We start from the raw sequence: 17,118 nt of genomic DNA, 5'->3' as shown, positions 1-17,118 counted from the left end.
ACAAATGTTTGATTCTTATATACTTATTTAAAACACAGGGCATCTGATTACAGATATTAATCCTTTTTAGGCAAAGGACATTACAACATGTATCCTACCCTGAGATATGGTGGAAAACAAGAGCACTTTATTTGAAGTGCTACAAATACTTACAGAGATATTTTACACCTCATCATTATAATTGTGAAAGAGGGTGATATAATCAACAAAAGAAACTTATTCTACACTCTCCCTTACAAAAATTTTCATGCCTGTCTTAGCTTTCACCACCTCCTTTCTTTTCTAAAAAATATCTCAGAACATTTCTGTTACCATGAATTATATTATTCCATTATCTTTGCACATAACTATCGTTGTTATTTGCCTGTAGATGCTGTGCAGCATGAAGGGAGGTCCTGCTTCAGAACCCAGATCTAAGTGACTCTAACTACTTGAAAAGTAGATTTACCATCAGGAGCAAGATCAAGATGAGTAATGGGTCCTAGGGGTAAATAGCGAAGAGGAAATGATTCTGCTCAGAGAAAAGAAATTAACTTCAGGCATGGTAAATATTGTAAGCAAAGAAATGCACCAAATTGAAATGGTTGTGTTTACAAGAAAACACTATTATAAAAACATTAATGATTTCTAAGAGAAAGAAAAGTAAATGCCTTTAATAGAAAAACAAAATAAAGACAAAAAAAAAAGTAAAACAATCAAAGCAAATTAAAAACCAAAAACCCAACTACCCACCTCTGACACTCTCCAAAATCAACAAATGCAACCAACTAAGCAAACAAACCCAAACTGAAAAAAAATCTCCATAGAAGTGTGAAACAACAGCAAAAAAATACAGTAGCCCTTTCATTAGCTTGTACCACCTCCTTCCTTTTCTGAAAATGTCTCAGAACATTTCTATTTGCACTAATTTTACTGCTCCATTATGTTCACAATTAAGTATGATTACACTTTCATGCAAGAAATCTGTGCAGCATGAAGTGAGATGCACCTAGGAGGCCCTTGGCCCAATGGAACTCAATAGGCTCCATTTCACTGTAAAGGGCAGAAGGATTTTTAGCTCATGAACTGGCAGAACTCCGTGAGAGAGCTGTAAACTACATTTGAAGGGGGAAAGGAATGCAGCTGGGCAGTCGGAAACAGGCCCAAGGTTGGTGAGCCTGAGCTTGGGATGAAATCAGTAGCCCAGCTGAGCTGCATGTATCCCAATGCACACAGCATGGGTAAGAAACAAGAGGAGCTGGAGGCCGTGGTGCCACAGCAAAGCTGTGATGCAGTCGCGATCACGGAAACGTTGGTAGGACGACTGACACAGCTGGAGCACTGCACTGGATGGCTACAAGCTCCTCAGAGGAGACAGGAAATGGGCAAGAGGTGAAGGGGCTGCCATTTGTATTAGGGAGGCTTTTGATGCCATGGAAATTGAAAGAAGTGATGATGATGTTGAATGCCTGTGGGTAAGAATTAAGGGCAAGGCCAACAGGGCAAACATCCTACTGGGAGTCTGTTATAACCCACCCAACCAGGACAAAGAGGTGGACAACTTATTCAATAATCAGCTGGAGAATGTTTCAGGATAACCAACCCTTGTTCTTGTTGGTGACTTCAACCAGACATCTGCTGGGAACTTACTACAGCTGAAAAGTGAGAGTCCAGAAAGATCTTAGAGTTCTTAGAAAATTTTGTTGCAGCTGGGGAATGAACCCACAAGGGGAGGGACAATATGCAACCAGCTGTTTGCAAATGGAGATGGGCTGGTGGGAGATGTGGTGGTTGGAGCCTGCTTGGGTTACTGTGATCATGAAATTAGAGAGTTTTGACATTTCATGAAATGAAGAGAAACTCCAGTAAGACTTTTACACTGCATTTCTGGAGAGCAGGCTTCAGCCTAGTTAGGTGATTTACTCAATGAGAGCTCCTCAGGAAGCAGCTCTTAGAAACAAAGGATTCCAGGAAAGCTGAGTGTGCTTCAAAGCAGAGATCTTGAGGGCACAGGAACAGATTGTCTCGTTGTGCCTCATGTTGAGGTGATGAGGCAAACAACCCAGCCTGGATGTCTAATGAGGTTTTGAAGGAATTTAGAAATAAAAAGACGATGTATCATCTTTGGAAGTAGGGACAGGACTCTCAAGAAGTACTTAACGAGGTTGTTGTGGCAGGTAGGAAAAAGATTTGGGGCCCAAAGTTCAGTTTGAATTTAATTTGGTAACTGTTGTAGAGAATAACTAGAATTGTTTTTACAGAGACATTAATGGCAAAAGGAAGAATAAGAGCAACATTTGTTCTCTACTGGATGCAGGAGGGAACTAAGCAAGTGCAGAAGAGGAGAAGGCAAAGGTGTTCCACACCTTCTTTGCCTCAGTGGTTAGTGGGAAGATGGCTTGTGCTCAGGACAGCCGGGATGGTAGATGGTGTCAGAGAGCAGAATGGTCCCCCTGTTATCCAGGAAGAGGCAGTCAGAGAACTGCTGAGTGCCTTGGATGTTCATAAATCTAGGGGACCAGACGGGATCAACCCCAGGCTGATGAGGGAGTGGCAGATGAGCTTGGGAAGCTGCTCTCCATCATGTACTAGCAGTCCTGGATCACTGGCAAGCTTCCTGATGACTGGGAGGTGGCCAATGTGATACCCATTCCCAAAAGGGGTGGGAAGGAGGATCCTAGTAATTTTAGGCCTGCTAGCCTGACCTCAGTAGCAGGTTAGCATATGGAACAGTTTATACTGACAGCCATCACACAGCACTTACAGGATGGCCAGGATATCACAGCCAGCCAGCACGGGTTTAGGAGGGGAAGGTCATGTTTGACCAAGCTGGTCTCTCTTTATATAACCAGGTGACCTGCCTGGTGGATGCAGAAAAGGCTGTGGATGTTGTGTACCTGGACTTCAGCAAGGCCTTGGACACAGTCTCACACAGCATTCCCTGGAAAAGCTGGCAGCCCGTGTCTTGGGCAGGAGCACTCTTTTCAGGGTTAAGAACTGGCTGGATGGCTCGGCTCAGAGAGTGATGGTGAACAGTGCTGTATCCAGCTGGGAAACAATCACCAGTGGTGTCCCCCAGGGTTCTGTGCTGGGGCCTGTTCTGTTCAGTATTTTTATTGATGACATGGATGAGGGCATTGAGTCTTCCATTAGTAAATTTGCAGATTGCACTAAGCTGGGATCATGCGTCGATCTGCTGGAAGGTAGGAGGGCTCTGCAGAGAGACCTGGAATGGTTGGATGGATGGGCAGAGTCCAATGGGATGGGATTTAATAAGTGCAAGTGGTGAGTCCTGCATTTTGGCCACAATCAAGCCCTGTAACGTTAGAGGCTTAGGAAAAGTGTGGCTGGACAGTGCCCAGGCAGAAAGGGACCTGAGGGTGATGGTCAAGAGCTGACTGAACATGTGCCAGCAGTGTGCCCTGGTGGCCAAGAGGGCCAAAGGCCTGTATCAGGAATAGTGTGACCAACAGGGCAAGGGAGGTCATTCTTTCCCTGTGCTTGGCACCGGTGAGGCCCCATCTTGAGTGCTGTGTCCAGCTGTGGCCCCTGAGTTCAGGGAGACATTGAGACACTTGAGTGTGTCCAGAGGGATGAGGAGCTTGGAACACAAGTCCTATGAGGAACAGCTGAGTGAGCAGGAATTGTTTGTCCTGGAGAAAAAGAGACTCAGGGATGAGCTTATCACTCTTTACAACCTCCTGAAAGGTGCTGGTGGTCAGGTGGGGGTTGGTCTCTTTCTGCAGGCACCAAGTGACAGAATAAGAGGACACAGCCTTAAGTTGCACCAAGAGAACTATAGAATGGATATTAGGAAAAAGTTTTTTATGGGCAGAGTGATAAAGTACTGGAATGGTCTGCCCAGGCAGGTGGTGGATTCACCATCCCTGGATTTGTTTAAAAAAAGACTGGATATGATGCCATGGTTTAGTTGAGCTGTTAGTGCATCGATTTTTTGATTTTGAAGGTCTCTTCCACCCTTGTGATTCTGTGATATGCTGGTTAGGAACTCACCTTCATGTGACTAGAATTGCTTGAAAACAGACTTACCACCAGGACCAGGGCCAGGCGGTGTTATGTTTTCCTCAGGTACAAAGCAAAGTCAAAAAGCTTCTGTTCAGAGAAAGTGAATTTTAAAAACCAAGGAATTGCATAGAAATTATAGTGGTTTTATTGGAATGGAAGGTTATGTTGGTTTCAGACAGACTATAGGTTCTTTAGTGTGACACACTGGAGGTTATGTCATTTCCAGACACAGAGTAGATTCTGTAGGGCATCACACTGGTGGTTGTGTCGTTTCTAGAGAAAATGTAGGTTCCGTGTCTAGGTTCTTCCTGATGGCCTGGAATAGAAGAAAGAATTAGAACAAAACAAGACAGAATCTACGTCTTCGTTTGAATCCCTCTAACAAAGGCTCGTATGTGGAGTACTTATGACTGTGTGATTCTTGTTTAAAGTTCTTATTTGAAACACGGGCACCTTATTACAGATATTAACCTTTTTTTTAGGCAATTGACATTACAATAATTATCCGACCCTCAGAAATGGTGGAAAACAATTGCACTTTATTTGATGGGCTAGAAATACTTAAAGAGATATTTCACCCCTCATCCTTATAATTGCTAGGGTGGGTTTTTTTAATCAAGGAAACAAACTTATTTTACAGTCTTCCTGACAAAATTTTCATGTCTGACTTAGCTGTCACCACTCCCTTTCTTTTCTGAAAAATGTCTCAGAATATTTTTGTTAACACAAATTTTATTACTCCATTTTCTTTACACTTTATTATTGTTATTTGTCTAGAGAAGCTGCGCAGCATGAAGGGAGATGTTTGCTCTTAGCGCACATGCAAGTGACTCTAACTGCTTGAAAAGCAGACTTACCATCAGGAGCAGCAGCAGGAGGCGTAACTGCTGCTTCAGGTTCAGAGCGAATCTGCAAAGATTCTCTTCCTATTGGTAATGCTTCTACTCTGACAGCTGCCTGTGAGTAGAGATCCATAAAACTTATAAGGACGTGCTTTAAGTAAAAGTAAAAGGAATAATCAGTGCCAGGCACACTACAATTAAATGCCAAATAGTGCACATTCAAATTTGTTATAAAAGACAGATTTTTTTTAGCGAAGAAATCAAATACAGTTTGTAAGCCAGGCAAAATTTCAGTCCCCAGGACTTAAAAATATTAAAAAATATTTTTTTATTGGATTTTTTATTTCTTTAAAATTTTGATTTTTAATTTTTTAAAAATCTTGTGTATTAATATCATTGAGGAAAACAGAATGACTCCACACCCTAGTTAGAAGAGGCTTTAATGAGATGTTTTCAATGCAGTACAAGACTGAGCTCTTGATGGAATTTTTCATTTTCTTTCAATACAAGACTAAGTGCAGGTTCAATTTCTGGTCACAAAAAATTACCACACAGTTTCAGGATAATGTTCACACTTCCAAAATTAGTCTATTTATTAACCCTTCCACTTCATAGAAAAAGAATTAACTTGGCACTAACAAAAGAAACATTGTAAACCTACAGACCTCTGAAAACAAATTATCTGATTGCAATATAACAGGGAAAATGTATCAGTTTCCACTTACGCAGTGGAAGAATGTACCCATTTTGTTATATTGATTAGACTGATGATAAAGTTAGCTGGACAAGACAGTGCAAATGATTTTGTAGTACTGGCAACTTGTACCCCAAGTAACCTCAACTAACTGCTGAAATTATTGGTCTTCTTTATAGTGGTTAAAGATCTTTTATTTGCTATTTCATTTGTAATTTTTCCTTTCAGATAGTATGAAATTGGTCTTTTGAATGTAAACCTTTGGTATAGGCAAAAATCAGCTTAGTACCACAAACAGGGATTTACAAGGATGTTTTGCAGTTTTCCTGTGGTTTCACACTGCTGCTCTTCTGAATAGATGCTAACACAGCTGAAATCAATCAGGTTGTTTAGTTGTGGTGTCTAGGAAACAGCAGTGGCAAATTAACTCATATTACATCTTTTCTCATCAGCAAGAATCTCCAAAATCTCTTGGTGCTGTGGTTCTAGTCCTACAAGACGATTCTTGCAGATTTTAATTGAAATGTGCCAGTCACAGACTAAGGCAGCCCTAGAGGATGTGCCTGCAAACAGCTCCACAGTTTTCAATGACAAACATCCCTAGAATAATTCCCATCTGCTCACCTCGAGATTGCACGATTGCCCTTAATACAGTTTGGCATAGAGTAAAATTAAAATCCATTGGGTGATCTCTGGCTCTAAAATGCCAATTTTATAGCAAAACCTCAATAATGTGCATGGAAAGGAATCAAACAGGAACTAGACATGAGGGCAGGGGAGAGAGTGAAGGAAAAAGGGGAAAGAGAGATGGGGAAAGAGAGAAAGAGGAAAAGGGAAGGAGAAAAGCAAGTTCACAGTGCCACAGACTGTGAGCCATTGGTGCTGTTTATCTATGTCCTCAGTTACCAAGTGTACCTGAAGCTGCCAGGTGAACAACAACTTTACAATTCTGCCCCACCAGGGATCTCCCCAGCACATATTGTACTATGTTAGTCATACAATATGCACTTTTTGCATATATGAAATGCAACATTTTGTGTTTCTGATTCCCTTTCAGAAAGAAAGATGGACAGACTGCAGGTGCTTCTGCAATCATTGCGAGGTCATAAGGAATGGGAGCTGGGACGGGACAAAAAAAAAAACAAACAAACCAGAAGTAGCACCCACTACCAAATAAGAAAAGTGAGATTTAAAAGGTGGTGATTACCACAATGCCTCCTGTGAAAAGATACCACCTGTGAGTCCTTTTGTGTAGCTTTAAAATGGATAATCACTGAACTGGGGAAGCAGTTGTAATTCTACCCTTTGACAGAAAAGTTCATCTGTGCTAATTGAACTTCATGGGAATTTCAAGGCATTACATATTTCCGTATTTTAGTGTGACAACATGATAATGCACATAATTTCTATCTTTATTTATTATTTATATATATTGAAATGCATGTATGCATGCAAGAGGGCAACTGTGAGAAATTTCCAGATTAGAATCTGCCTCTCTTAATGTTTATTGTCGCCATGGTCCTGCAATGATATACTGCATTAGAACAGAAAATCTACAACAAATTGGAAGGAATTACTGCAGAAAAGCTCCACACTGCATGCAATACTTCCCTTGTCTATGTTCCTTGCATTTTACTTGATTACCTGCTCTCTCTCCTATTCAGACAGAGAAGCACAATGAAAGAAATATGTACTCACTCTTCCTTTTGTTGTCTCATTGGGAAAAAAATTCTGTCTTGGCACTAATTTGTCTTTTTTTCCATTCACTGTTTTGTCATAACAAAATCAGTATTTTGAAATATGCAAGTCTTTAAACCTACATAAGCAAAATGTCTTCTATATTTAAACATTCTAAATAGTTTCTTTTAAATGAAGAATGCTAAAAAACCCACAGTTAATTCTAGAACTGTGGGTTGAAAAAACCTGGTACTGACCAAGAAGAAGCATGAAAAATCTTGTCTTTTTTGTTTGGTTGGCTTTGTTTGTGGGGCTCTTACTTGGTTTTGGTTTCGTTTGTGGGGTTTTTTGTGTGTGTGGGTTTTCGTTGTTTTGGGTTTTTTTTTTAAATTAGTGTTATGTATATTATTGGGGAAAATGAGGATAGAGGGATATTAATTTTAAGGTATATATATACTTTTCTTCATGTTTGTATTCTGTTACTTAACACTGTTACTGCAAAATTAGAAGTTGCTATCATCTCTGAAATACCATATGCAAGAGCATACAAGGAAATTGTCTTTCAACTCTTGACTACAATAGTTTTGAAGTTTTTGCTCTCCATGTGCTCAGAGCAGTCTATCTGCCTGTTGTATCTCAGACGAAAAAAAAAAAACAAAATTAAAAAAAAACCAAATAAACAGGATTGGTTTTAGAGTCTGACCTGGAATGCTGCAGCCTCTGGTCTGCCCCTCATTGCTTCCTCTGAAAGGATCTCCAGCTGCAGGCTGGGGAGCAGCGTGGCTGCTGCAGCACCTGATGCCACAGCCTGGTCTCTGACCTGAAGAGAAAAAACAGACCCAGCTTTAACAGTAATTCTCCTTCAGACACACCAGTTGGGATGAACTGGATCTCCTTGAGCCCATTGAGTGGACTTGCTTTGATTGCTGACCCTAACATCCATGAATAAAGCATGATTAAATTTTCATTGCAAATAAATCTCTAATGCACAGTGCTAGGAGAGAATGCTACCAAAAAACCCCAAAAACCAAAAACAACAACAACAAAAAAGCAACTGGTCTGAAAGAGAAAGGCCAAGGATATGGCATGTATGTACTGCAAAAACATAGCACTTGCTGCATGGCATCCACTTCCAAAGTCTGAAAGAAGCCAGAGTGAAGATGGTGGTGGCACAAAGGAAATTTTCTATCAGCAGAGTTTGCTGCAGGTGAAACACACAGTTTAGGTTCTGTCACTTTCCATGAACATCAAAGGAAAGCAACTTTGAAAAGGTAAATTAACAACAGTTAATCGATAGTTGAAAAATTAAATTAACAACAGTTCTGGTGAATGCAGAAACTAAAATAGTTTCCCATGTTGCTAGGAATTAAAGATGTAGGAAGGGAAATTGACAAGGTATGAAAACACTTCATTTGCTCTACGCTGCTCTAGATTAACAACAGTTATGAAACTATCTGCTACTAGAGCTTTAGTTGAAAAGAGTCTTTTCTCCTAAATAATTAACATCTATAGCTTCGTTGGACCTTCAAATAGTGCTACACTAGGACACAATTTACGAGTCCGAGAGAAAACTTGAGATTACTATTGAATTTAAAATATGCTTTAAAAAGTAGCATTAAAGTTTCTGACCACAGATTATGACTTCCTGCCCTTTCTTTTCCTTTTTATGATGTTCCCAAGGTTAAAGTAGCAGACACAAAGCCAAATGTTTTATGGCTACCTAGTGTGTGACCTCGCATTACTCAGTAGAGGGTTAAGTCCACAATTGTCATTTTTTTTGCGTTCCATTAGTCTTCGCTTGGCATCTAGAAGTGCTCAGTGAGGGAAGGAAAGTGTATTTCGTTATAACTTCTATATTTAGAACAAGTTGTTTGTGTATTACAAACTTGCATTTTATTTCACAGTGGTTTTTTAAGATAGAAGAATTTGAGGGGGGAAACTTCAGCATTAAGGAAAGGAAGTTGCTTAGAAAAAGCTTCTCCCCTGATGCTGGGGGTTAGTTTTCTTTTCTTTAGAATTCTTCTTTAGAATTCTTTCCGTAAATTGCTAAGAAAAAACTACTGGGCTCCTAAAAGCTCTGTTTTATTCCCCTGTTCCTGCCCTCTACTCTCTCACCTGGTGAGCCAGGCTTACCTGGCCATTCTCCTGTGGCTCCCCCAAATGTTTCCTCAGCTGCTCTTCCTGATCCTGGGCTGGGAACAGCTCTCCCTCAGTCTGGCATGCCACATCTGCTAAAGCAATCTGCTCATGCTCTCTCTCTAGAAGGGCCTGCACAGAAAGCAAGAGAAGATGGGCTTCAACTTCCCAGACAGCATTTGTGGGCCAAGTCTCTAAGAGTGATGGGCTCACACATTCCCCAGACATTGTGCTGCTGCTCTCCTGGGTCATTCTCTGCCCATGGGGAGGCACAGATTCCAAAGTGACACTGGCAGGACAATCAGGGTCCATCTGGGACTGAAGCTCCAACAGCCTCTCAGGCAGGTGTGGCAGGGAAGGTGTGGCATTTCTCAAGGGTCTGCTGAGGACCACCCTCCACTTCTGCTTTGTCCTTCCATTGTGACTGACAACCAGCCCTGTTCCACAGCTCCATCCTGGCTCTGCAGGTGGCTTCCAGTGTGAGCTCACTCCTTGTGAGAGACATTTCTAGAGTTCATGTTCTCTTCAGTCCTGCACCACCATTCCTGCCTTTCTGGCATCTACACACTTGTTAGAAATCCTGCTCATTCAGGAGATAAGGATGCATGCACAGATTCTCTGGTGCAGGTCAGAAAGCCTCTACAGCCACCTCAGTTTATGGAGGAAGACCAAGGTGTTTGCTCTTCCTCCTTTGTCAACTGACAATTCAGACCAGCAGTAACAGAGACCCTCGTAACGCCCCATCAGCAAATGAACTTACACACCCCTAGGGATGTCAGTGAAGAAAATCATGTGCCATGTAATGCATGTATGACCAGTCGCCAAACACCACCTAAACATGGAATTGTTCCACATTACTAGGACTGGGAGAAATTTAAAGAATAAACTGTGGAGTTCTGGTCAGAAGAGGCTGGAGGAGGAAACCAACTCTGAGGGGAAAAAACAACCACTTCTGGAAGGAAAACATCTCTGCCTGCTCAGGATCAGTTGATAGAACATGTCTCTCCTCTTCTCCTGAACGGATGCCTTTAGGTGAGCTTTTTACCTCCACCTGCCTCTGACCAGATTCAAGAACAATCAATTTATAAAAGTTACATATGTAGATAGATAGATAGATAGATAGATAGATACTCACTTATATAATTTCTCTTACTATACTTTCTGTTATGACACACATCAACACTCAGCAGCCAGTGCTCCAAACAGCAGCAATCCTGAACTTGCTCTCCTGTTGCCTCAATAAACCACACTCTTGGGGAACCTGGAGCATGTAGGTCTTTTGGTGTTACGGGTTAATGTTTTAACTAACTCCTCTCCTTGCTTCCCCCATGCAGCTGCCGGCCCCTCCCTCAAGCTGTTTTATCTAAGCTAGTGTTTTCTGGCTGGCTGCTGCTGCAGTTCAGTCTTAGGCTGTTTGCTCACTCTCTGCCGTTGCTCAGCTTCCCCCCCCCCCCACCCTCAGCTGCTTTGGCCGCTTTTCCCCTTTTCCCCAGTTGTTTTGGCTGCACCCCTGCTTTAGCTTGTCGTGGGCTCACTTTGGCTTGTCTTAGGCTTGCTTTAGCTTGCTCCCAGCTGCCCCTCCCCCTCTCTCCCTTCTCCCCGTTCCAAAAATTTGCACCAACTCCGAAGGACAAAAATCTAAACTTCAAAAACCACCGCTGGAGGTTGGCCCAAAAAGCTGTCGCCCTTCCCAGCAAAGACCGGCCGGGTTCGTCTCATCTGAGTCTGTGCTAAAAAGTGTTTTTTTTGTATTTTTGTTAATAAAAACTTTTTTTCCATTTTCCCCTAAAAAAAATTCTCTCCAAGCTCAGTAAAAAAAAAAGTTTTAAAGGGGGGGGGGGGGGGGGGGGCCTTTAAAGCTCTTTTTCCCCAAATTTGTCCTAAACTTAAACATATTATTTTGGTGGGCCGTAGGGGGATCAAACTCACAACCTTGAAATTATCAGCATCAAAAAAAGTAAAAAAACCTTTTATCTAATAATATGTTGTTTTCAGCTGTTAGTATAGCTATGTCTCTTAAATCCATAATGTCTTTTGTTGTGGAAGCCTGTTTGTATGTGTGCTCGTTAGGTTTCTTTAATGTTTTAATACCTTTGTAGCCATTAAGTTTGTTTACTCGTCCAAAAATAGCTCCAATGTTGTCTTTAATACGTAGATTTGTATAAAAAAATATTAACAAAAATACTCATCGGGCTAAGCTTAGTTGCAATAACATACAAAAAATTCATAAAAATGTTAAAATCCGGTTCAAAAATGTATAAATCATGGTTTGTGTTATTTATTAAAAAAAAAGCAAGCAAAAATTTTCCTGCCTTTATTTCCTTTCCTCTCCTCTAAATCAGTTACATCTTTATTAAAAAACATTCAAATCTCCCTAAATATTAAAAAAATCATCTTTATAGAAATTAATTTAGTAAGTCTTTGTTGCACCATTTGCAGTTTATATAAAATAAAGGCCAAAATTTCTAAAGGGGCTGGGAAAACTCCTAATTTAAAAGTCAAGCTAAGCAAAAAAAATCTTAAGTAAAATAGCAAATAAAAAAAAATAGGCCAAATTTAAAAAAAAATTTCTGACCCCATAATCTAGGAATTCCCACCTAAAAAAATTCAAAATCTAATCAAAGTTACAAGCTACTTAAAAAAAAGTGCCAATATAGTTCTAAAAAAAAAAAAAAAAAAATTATTACAGTAAGCTAAGCCCTAGCACATGCATATTGCACCCTGCTAAGCACTCTAAAGCAAAAAACAAACAAACAAAAAAAAAAACAACAAAAAAAATTATCTCGTATCCCAGTTACTCAGGTTGCTACCAACCCCCTAAGCCAAAACCCAGCAGCTAAACTAAATAAGTCCCAACCAATGGCTGTAGCTACCAGTACAAAAAGTAAAAAACGCACCAAAAAAACCAATCGGCCAGTGGATGATGATGATAATAATAGTGCTAAAAAAACCCCCTCAACACTTCCTAATATAAAATTAAAAGTCAAAACAACTAGTGGGAGAGCAGAAACCAATAATAAGTCCTTTTCCCTAAAAAATCTTCATAAATTAAAAAAAAATTACACCCGCAGACCTGATGAATCTATAATCAGCTGGCTAGTTTGTCTCTAGGATGCAGCAGGTGAAGCCACAGTTTTAAATAGCACAAAAGCAAAACATTTAAAGTCTCTGTCCCATAATCCTGTTATCAGCCAGGGCGTGATGAGGGGGGCTAACCCTCAAAACTTCTGGGCACGGGTCCTAAATAGTGTAGCACAAAAATATCTGTGTGCAAATAACCTGTATGTGCAGCAGACCCAATAAAAAAACATAAAGCAAAAAGTCCAACGTCTAAAAAAAATAGCAGTAGCAAAAATTATTTTTTCAAATAACATAACAACTAAAAATCCAAACCTGGTACCATGCACATCAGTAATGTAAAAAAAACTCGTGTGGCTTGAGCCACCTAAGTATGAGTCTGCCCTAGCAATAATAAAAAAAAATGAGATGTATGAGACAGTACTCAATATAGCAAAAGAGCTTCGTGCATATGCAAATGCAGTACATAGCCCAACTCATGCTAAAATTGCAGCGGTAAAGACACGCTTGCAAAAATTAAAAAATAAAATTTAAAAAAATCATTAAAAACTCAAAAACTAAAAAAAAAAAAAATAAAAAAACCTCCTCCAAATCTCAGCTGTACAACTAAAAAAAACCCTAGTATCCAACGCAAGTGTTCCCCCAGTTGGGAGAGAGGGTACACTCCCCGAGCTGAGTTGTAGTTTTTCTTGCAAAATTCTAAAAAAACCCATAAAAAATAAAATAAAAAACCTACAGCTGCTCTAGCACAACAAGTGCAAAATTAGAAAAAAAAAAAAAAAAAAAAGAAGTTCCACCAAAAAAAAAGCCGCTCCTGTTTCTCGCAACCAAAGTGCCAAACGTAATACTAATAATAACATGTCTAACCCTCTTAAAAAACTTCTAAAATATATGCCTCAAAAAAAAAAAAAAAGCAACAGGCTTAGAGGAGCCCTGCCTCTAGTCAGGGTGAAGCAAGGGAAAACCATATTTTTTAAACTGTATAAATTCAATAGCCTAGCACTTCAAAACCACAAAAATATAAAGCTTTAATAAACACAAGTGCACAGTGTACAATACTTCCAACAAGACACATAGGAGCAAAATCTATTTCAATTGCTAGTGTGACAAGTAAATCGCAAAACTTCACCCTAGTAAAAGCAAAAGTAAATTTAACTAAAAAAAATTAAAAAACCATTTTATTGCAACTAGTCCAGAGGCCCCATGTATTTTAAGCATAAATTACTTTCAAAGCAAGTATTTTAAAAACTCAAAAAAAACTAAAATAAACATTTAAAATCGCAACTGTAATAGCAAAGCGCATCCGGCAATTAAACACCTTGCCTAAACTGTCTAAAAATCCAATTACAGTAAAACTTCTGCAAACAAAACCCAACAAGTACCAATTGCCACTTCAATAGTGCACCACCAGCAGTACAAAACAACGCAAAATGCTGTAATTCCTATTCATAAAATAATCCAAAAGCTAAAAAGCCAAAAAGTAATCAGTAAAACCCACTCACTCTTCAACAGCCCCATTTGGCCTGTGCGTAAATCTAATAAAAAATAAAAACTAACTGTAAACTATCAAGCATTAAATAAAGTAACTCCACCGCTAAGCGCTGCCACACCAAACATGCTAAAATTCCAGTATAAGTTAAAGTCCAAAGCAGCAAAGTAATATGCCACCATTAACATAGCAAATGCATTTTTCTCCATTCCTTTGGCAGCAGAGTGCAAGCCTCAGTTTGCTTTCACCTAAAGGGGCGTGCAATACACCTGGAACCGACTACCCCAAAAATAAAAGCACAGTTCTACCATCGGTCATAAACTAATCCAAGCTGCACTAAAAAAAAGTAAAGCTCCAAAACATCTACAATATATTAATAATATCATCATATAAAAAAACACAGCAGCAAAAGTGTTTAAAAAAAAAAATTATCCAAATTCTCCTAAAAGCCAGCTTCGCCATCAAAAAAAAAAAAAAGTTAAAAAACCTGCTCAAAAAATTCAGTTCCTAAAAATAAACTAGCAAAATAAACAGCATCAAATTCCTACTCATGTTATTAACAAAATTACAGCTATATTCCTACCTACTAACAAGAAAACCCCACAAGCTTTCCTAAGTGCTATCAGCTTTTAAAAAATACACATCCCTAAATACAGTCAAATTGTAAACCCTCTCTACCAAATCACTCGCAAAAAAAACCAATTTCCATTAAAACCCTAAACAGCAGCAAGCCTTCGCCCAAATTAAACAAAAAATTGCTCATGCAGTAACCCTTAGCCCAGTCAGGAGGGGACCAAATATAAAAAACATACTTTACTCAGCAGCTAAAACCATAGTTTATCTCAAAATCTGTAACAAAAAATGCCAAACAAAACCCAAAGCCAACCTCTAAAATTTTAAAGCAAAAGTTACAAAAAATCCGAAAGTAATTACACTCCTACAAAAAAAAAAAAAAAAAAAAAAAATCCTAGCTACCTATAAAAAAATCCAAGCTGCTTCAAAAGTAATTAATACAAAAGGACAGCTTCTCCTAGCACCCCAACTGCCAATACTAAAGTAAATGTTCAGCAAAAAAGTTCCCTCCACCCATCATGCCACCAGTACCACGTAAAGCAAGTAAATTACCCTTATCACTCAGCACACTCAAATTAAAAAACTAAATCGCCCTGAAATTTTAAAAATAATTACAAACTAAGCAAAAATTTTTCATGTTACAAATAAAAAACAAAAACCAATAATACAAACTAAAAAAGCTCCACCCTACAACCAGTTACCAGCAAAAAAGCATACTATGCTTTATTTACTAATAATTCCTATCACATCGTAAAAACAAATCAAAAATAAAAAGCAACCGTAATAAACCCTACACAACAAGTTGCAAAAGCTAATAAAAAAATAAATCTAATCAATTTGCTAAACTTAAAGCTGTCCAACTAACCTTAAATACCACCAAAAAAAAAAAAAAAGTAATCAAAGCTCTATTTATATACTAATTCCTAAATAATAACCAATGCTCTGTAAAAATAGCTAAAAAAATTTTAAAAAAGCAAACTAACAGCGTAAAAAAAACCAATTTAAGCTACTAACAAGTAAAAAAACATTACCAATCAAATAAAAAAACTACTTATCAAAGTTCACCATATAAATACCCATATCCCCAAAAGCAAAGCTAATAAAAAGCAGCAAAATAACCAGCAAGTAAATCAAGCTGCAAAAATAAAAAATTAAAAATAAATTTAAATTAAAAACATAAAAAAATGTTATTCCTAGCTCAATAAACCCATAATACCTCAAACCATCAAAATAAAAATACCACCTATAAGTAAGCACAAAATCAAAAAGTAAATCTTACCATAAACGGCGTTACCCAAATTATCCATAAATGCAACACTTGCACTGCCATCAAGCAAACCAAGCAAATAAAGCCCCTCTAGTATAGTAAACAATAATCCAAATACAAGTATAAAAAAACCTAACAAATTAACTATATCACACTGCCTCAAACCCGCCAAAGCAAACGCTATGTACTAACCATAGTAAAAACCACCACTAAATAATTAAAAATATACCCTGTATCCCTTGCTACTGCCCGCAACACCATCCTAAACCTAAAAAAACAAATCCTTTAAAAACATAATAACCTTAAAAAAATCAAATCAAACAATAAAACTCATTTTAAAAATAACCTTATCAACACCTAAACTAGAAAACATAGTATTAAATAAGTATACCATATACATTACCATGCACCAGCTGCAAATAAAATAAAAAAGTACAATAAATTAATCAAAACCACCTTAAAAGCATTAAATAAAAAATCTCTCAAAAACTAAAAGCAGCACCTAGCAAAAGCCACTTAATTAATTAACACTCAAAATTCCACCAACCAAACAAGTCCCGCCCAATCTAAAAACCTTAATGTAATAAATAAAAACAAAGTCCCAGTAACCCATATCAAAAAATTGCTAAAAAACCTGTATAAATTCATCCAACCTCAAATACAAGCAAACCCATTCATAAAATCACCTTTACTCAAAACCCAAAATGTACTTAACAAATAAAACAAAAAACTAAAACAACTCACTGTATACCTCAAAAAAATCTAACTATAAAATAAATTATACACAAATATTATTGCTAAGTATTACCACCATTGTATACTAAATTTTATAAACAAAAAAAATATAGAAATATTAAAAGTTTAAACAAATAAAGAAAATTTTTCATATTATGTTTAAGAAGTATATATCCCAATCATATATCAATAATCACAATATAAAATAAAAAATAAAATATTGTAAGTTAATATTTTAACTAGCTCCTCTCCTTGCTTCCCCCATGCAGCTGCCGGCCCCTCCCTCAAGCTATTTTATCTAAGCTAGTGTTTTCCAGCTAGCTGCTACTGCAATTCAATTTTTATCTATTCACTCACTCTCTGCCGTTGCTCAGCTGCCCCCCCCCGCCACCCCGGCTGCTTTGGCCGCTTTTCCCCTTTTCCCACAGCTGTTTTAGCTGCGCCCCTACTTCAGCTTATCTTAAGCTCACTTTAGCTTATCTTAAAATTGCTTTAGCTTGCTCCCAGCTGCCCCTCCCCCTCTCTCCCTTCTCCCTGTTCCAAAAATTTGTACCAACTCCAAAAAACAAAAATCTAAACTTCAAAAACCACCACTAGAAGTCAACCCAAAAGCCAGAGCACA

At 38.4% G+C, this 17,118-nt stretch overlaps 1 protein-coding gene across 1 annotated transcript; it reads right to left on the bottom strand.

Moving 5' to 3' along the window:
* Nucleotides 1-4,770: 4,770 nt before the first annotated feature.
* Nucleotides 4,771-9,683, bottom strand: LOC306814894 (uncharacterized protein; the record flags this gene model as incomplete). The annotated part of the gene is made up of 3 exons (XM_079331389.1): nt 9,352-9,683; nt 7,922-8,038; nt 4,771-4,998 (listed from the first exon to the last, which is right to left on the bottom strand). The coding sequence occupies exons 1-3, from the start codon at nt 9,664-9,666 to the stop codon at nt 4,771-4,773; spliced, it is 660 nt and encodes a 219-aa protein (XP_079187515.1). The 5' UTR covers nt 9,667-9,683.
* Nucleotides 9,684-17,118: the final 7,435 nt, after the last annotated feature.

Source organism: Erithacus rubecula, assembly GCF_903797595.1.
Source record: "Erithacus rubecula genome assembly, contig: SUPER_Z_unloc_3, whole genome shotgun sequence".
In the NCBI taxonomy this organism is placed as follows: Eukaryota; Metazoa; Chordata; class Aves; order Passeriformes; family Muscicapidae; genus Erithacus; species Erithacus rubecula.
Note: the sequence above shows the minus strand (reverse complement) of the source record. Positions and strands in the feature narration are given on the sequence as shown.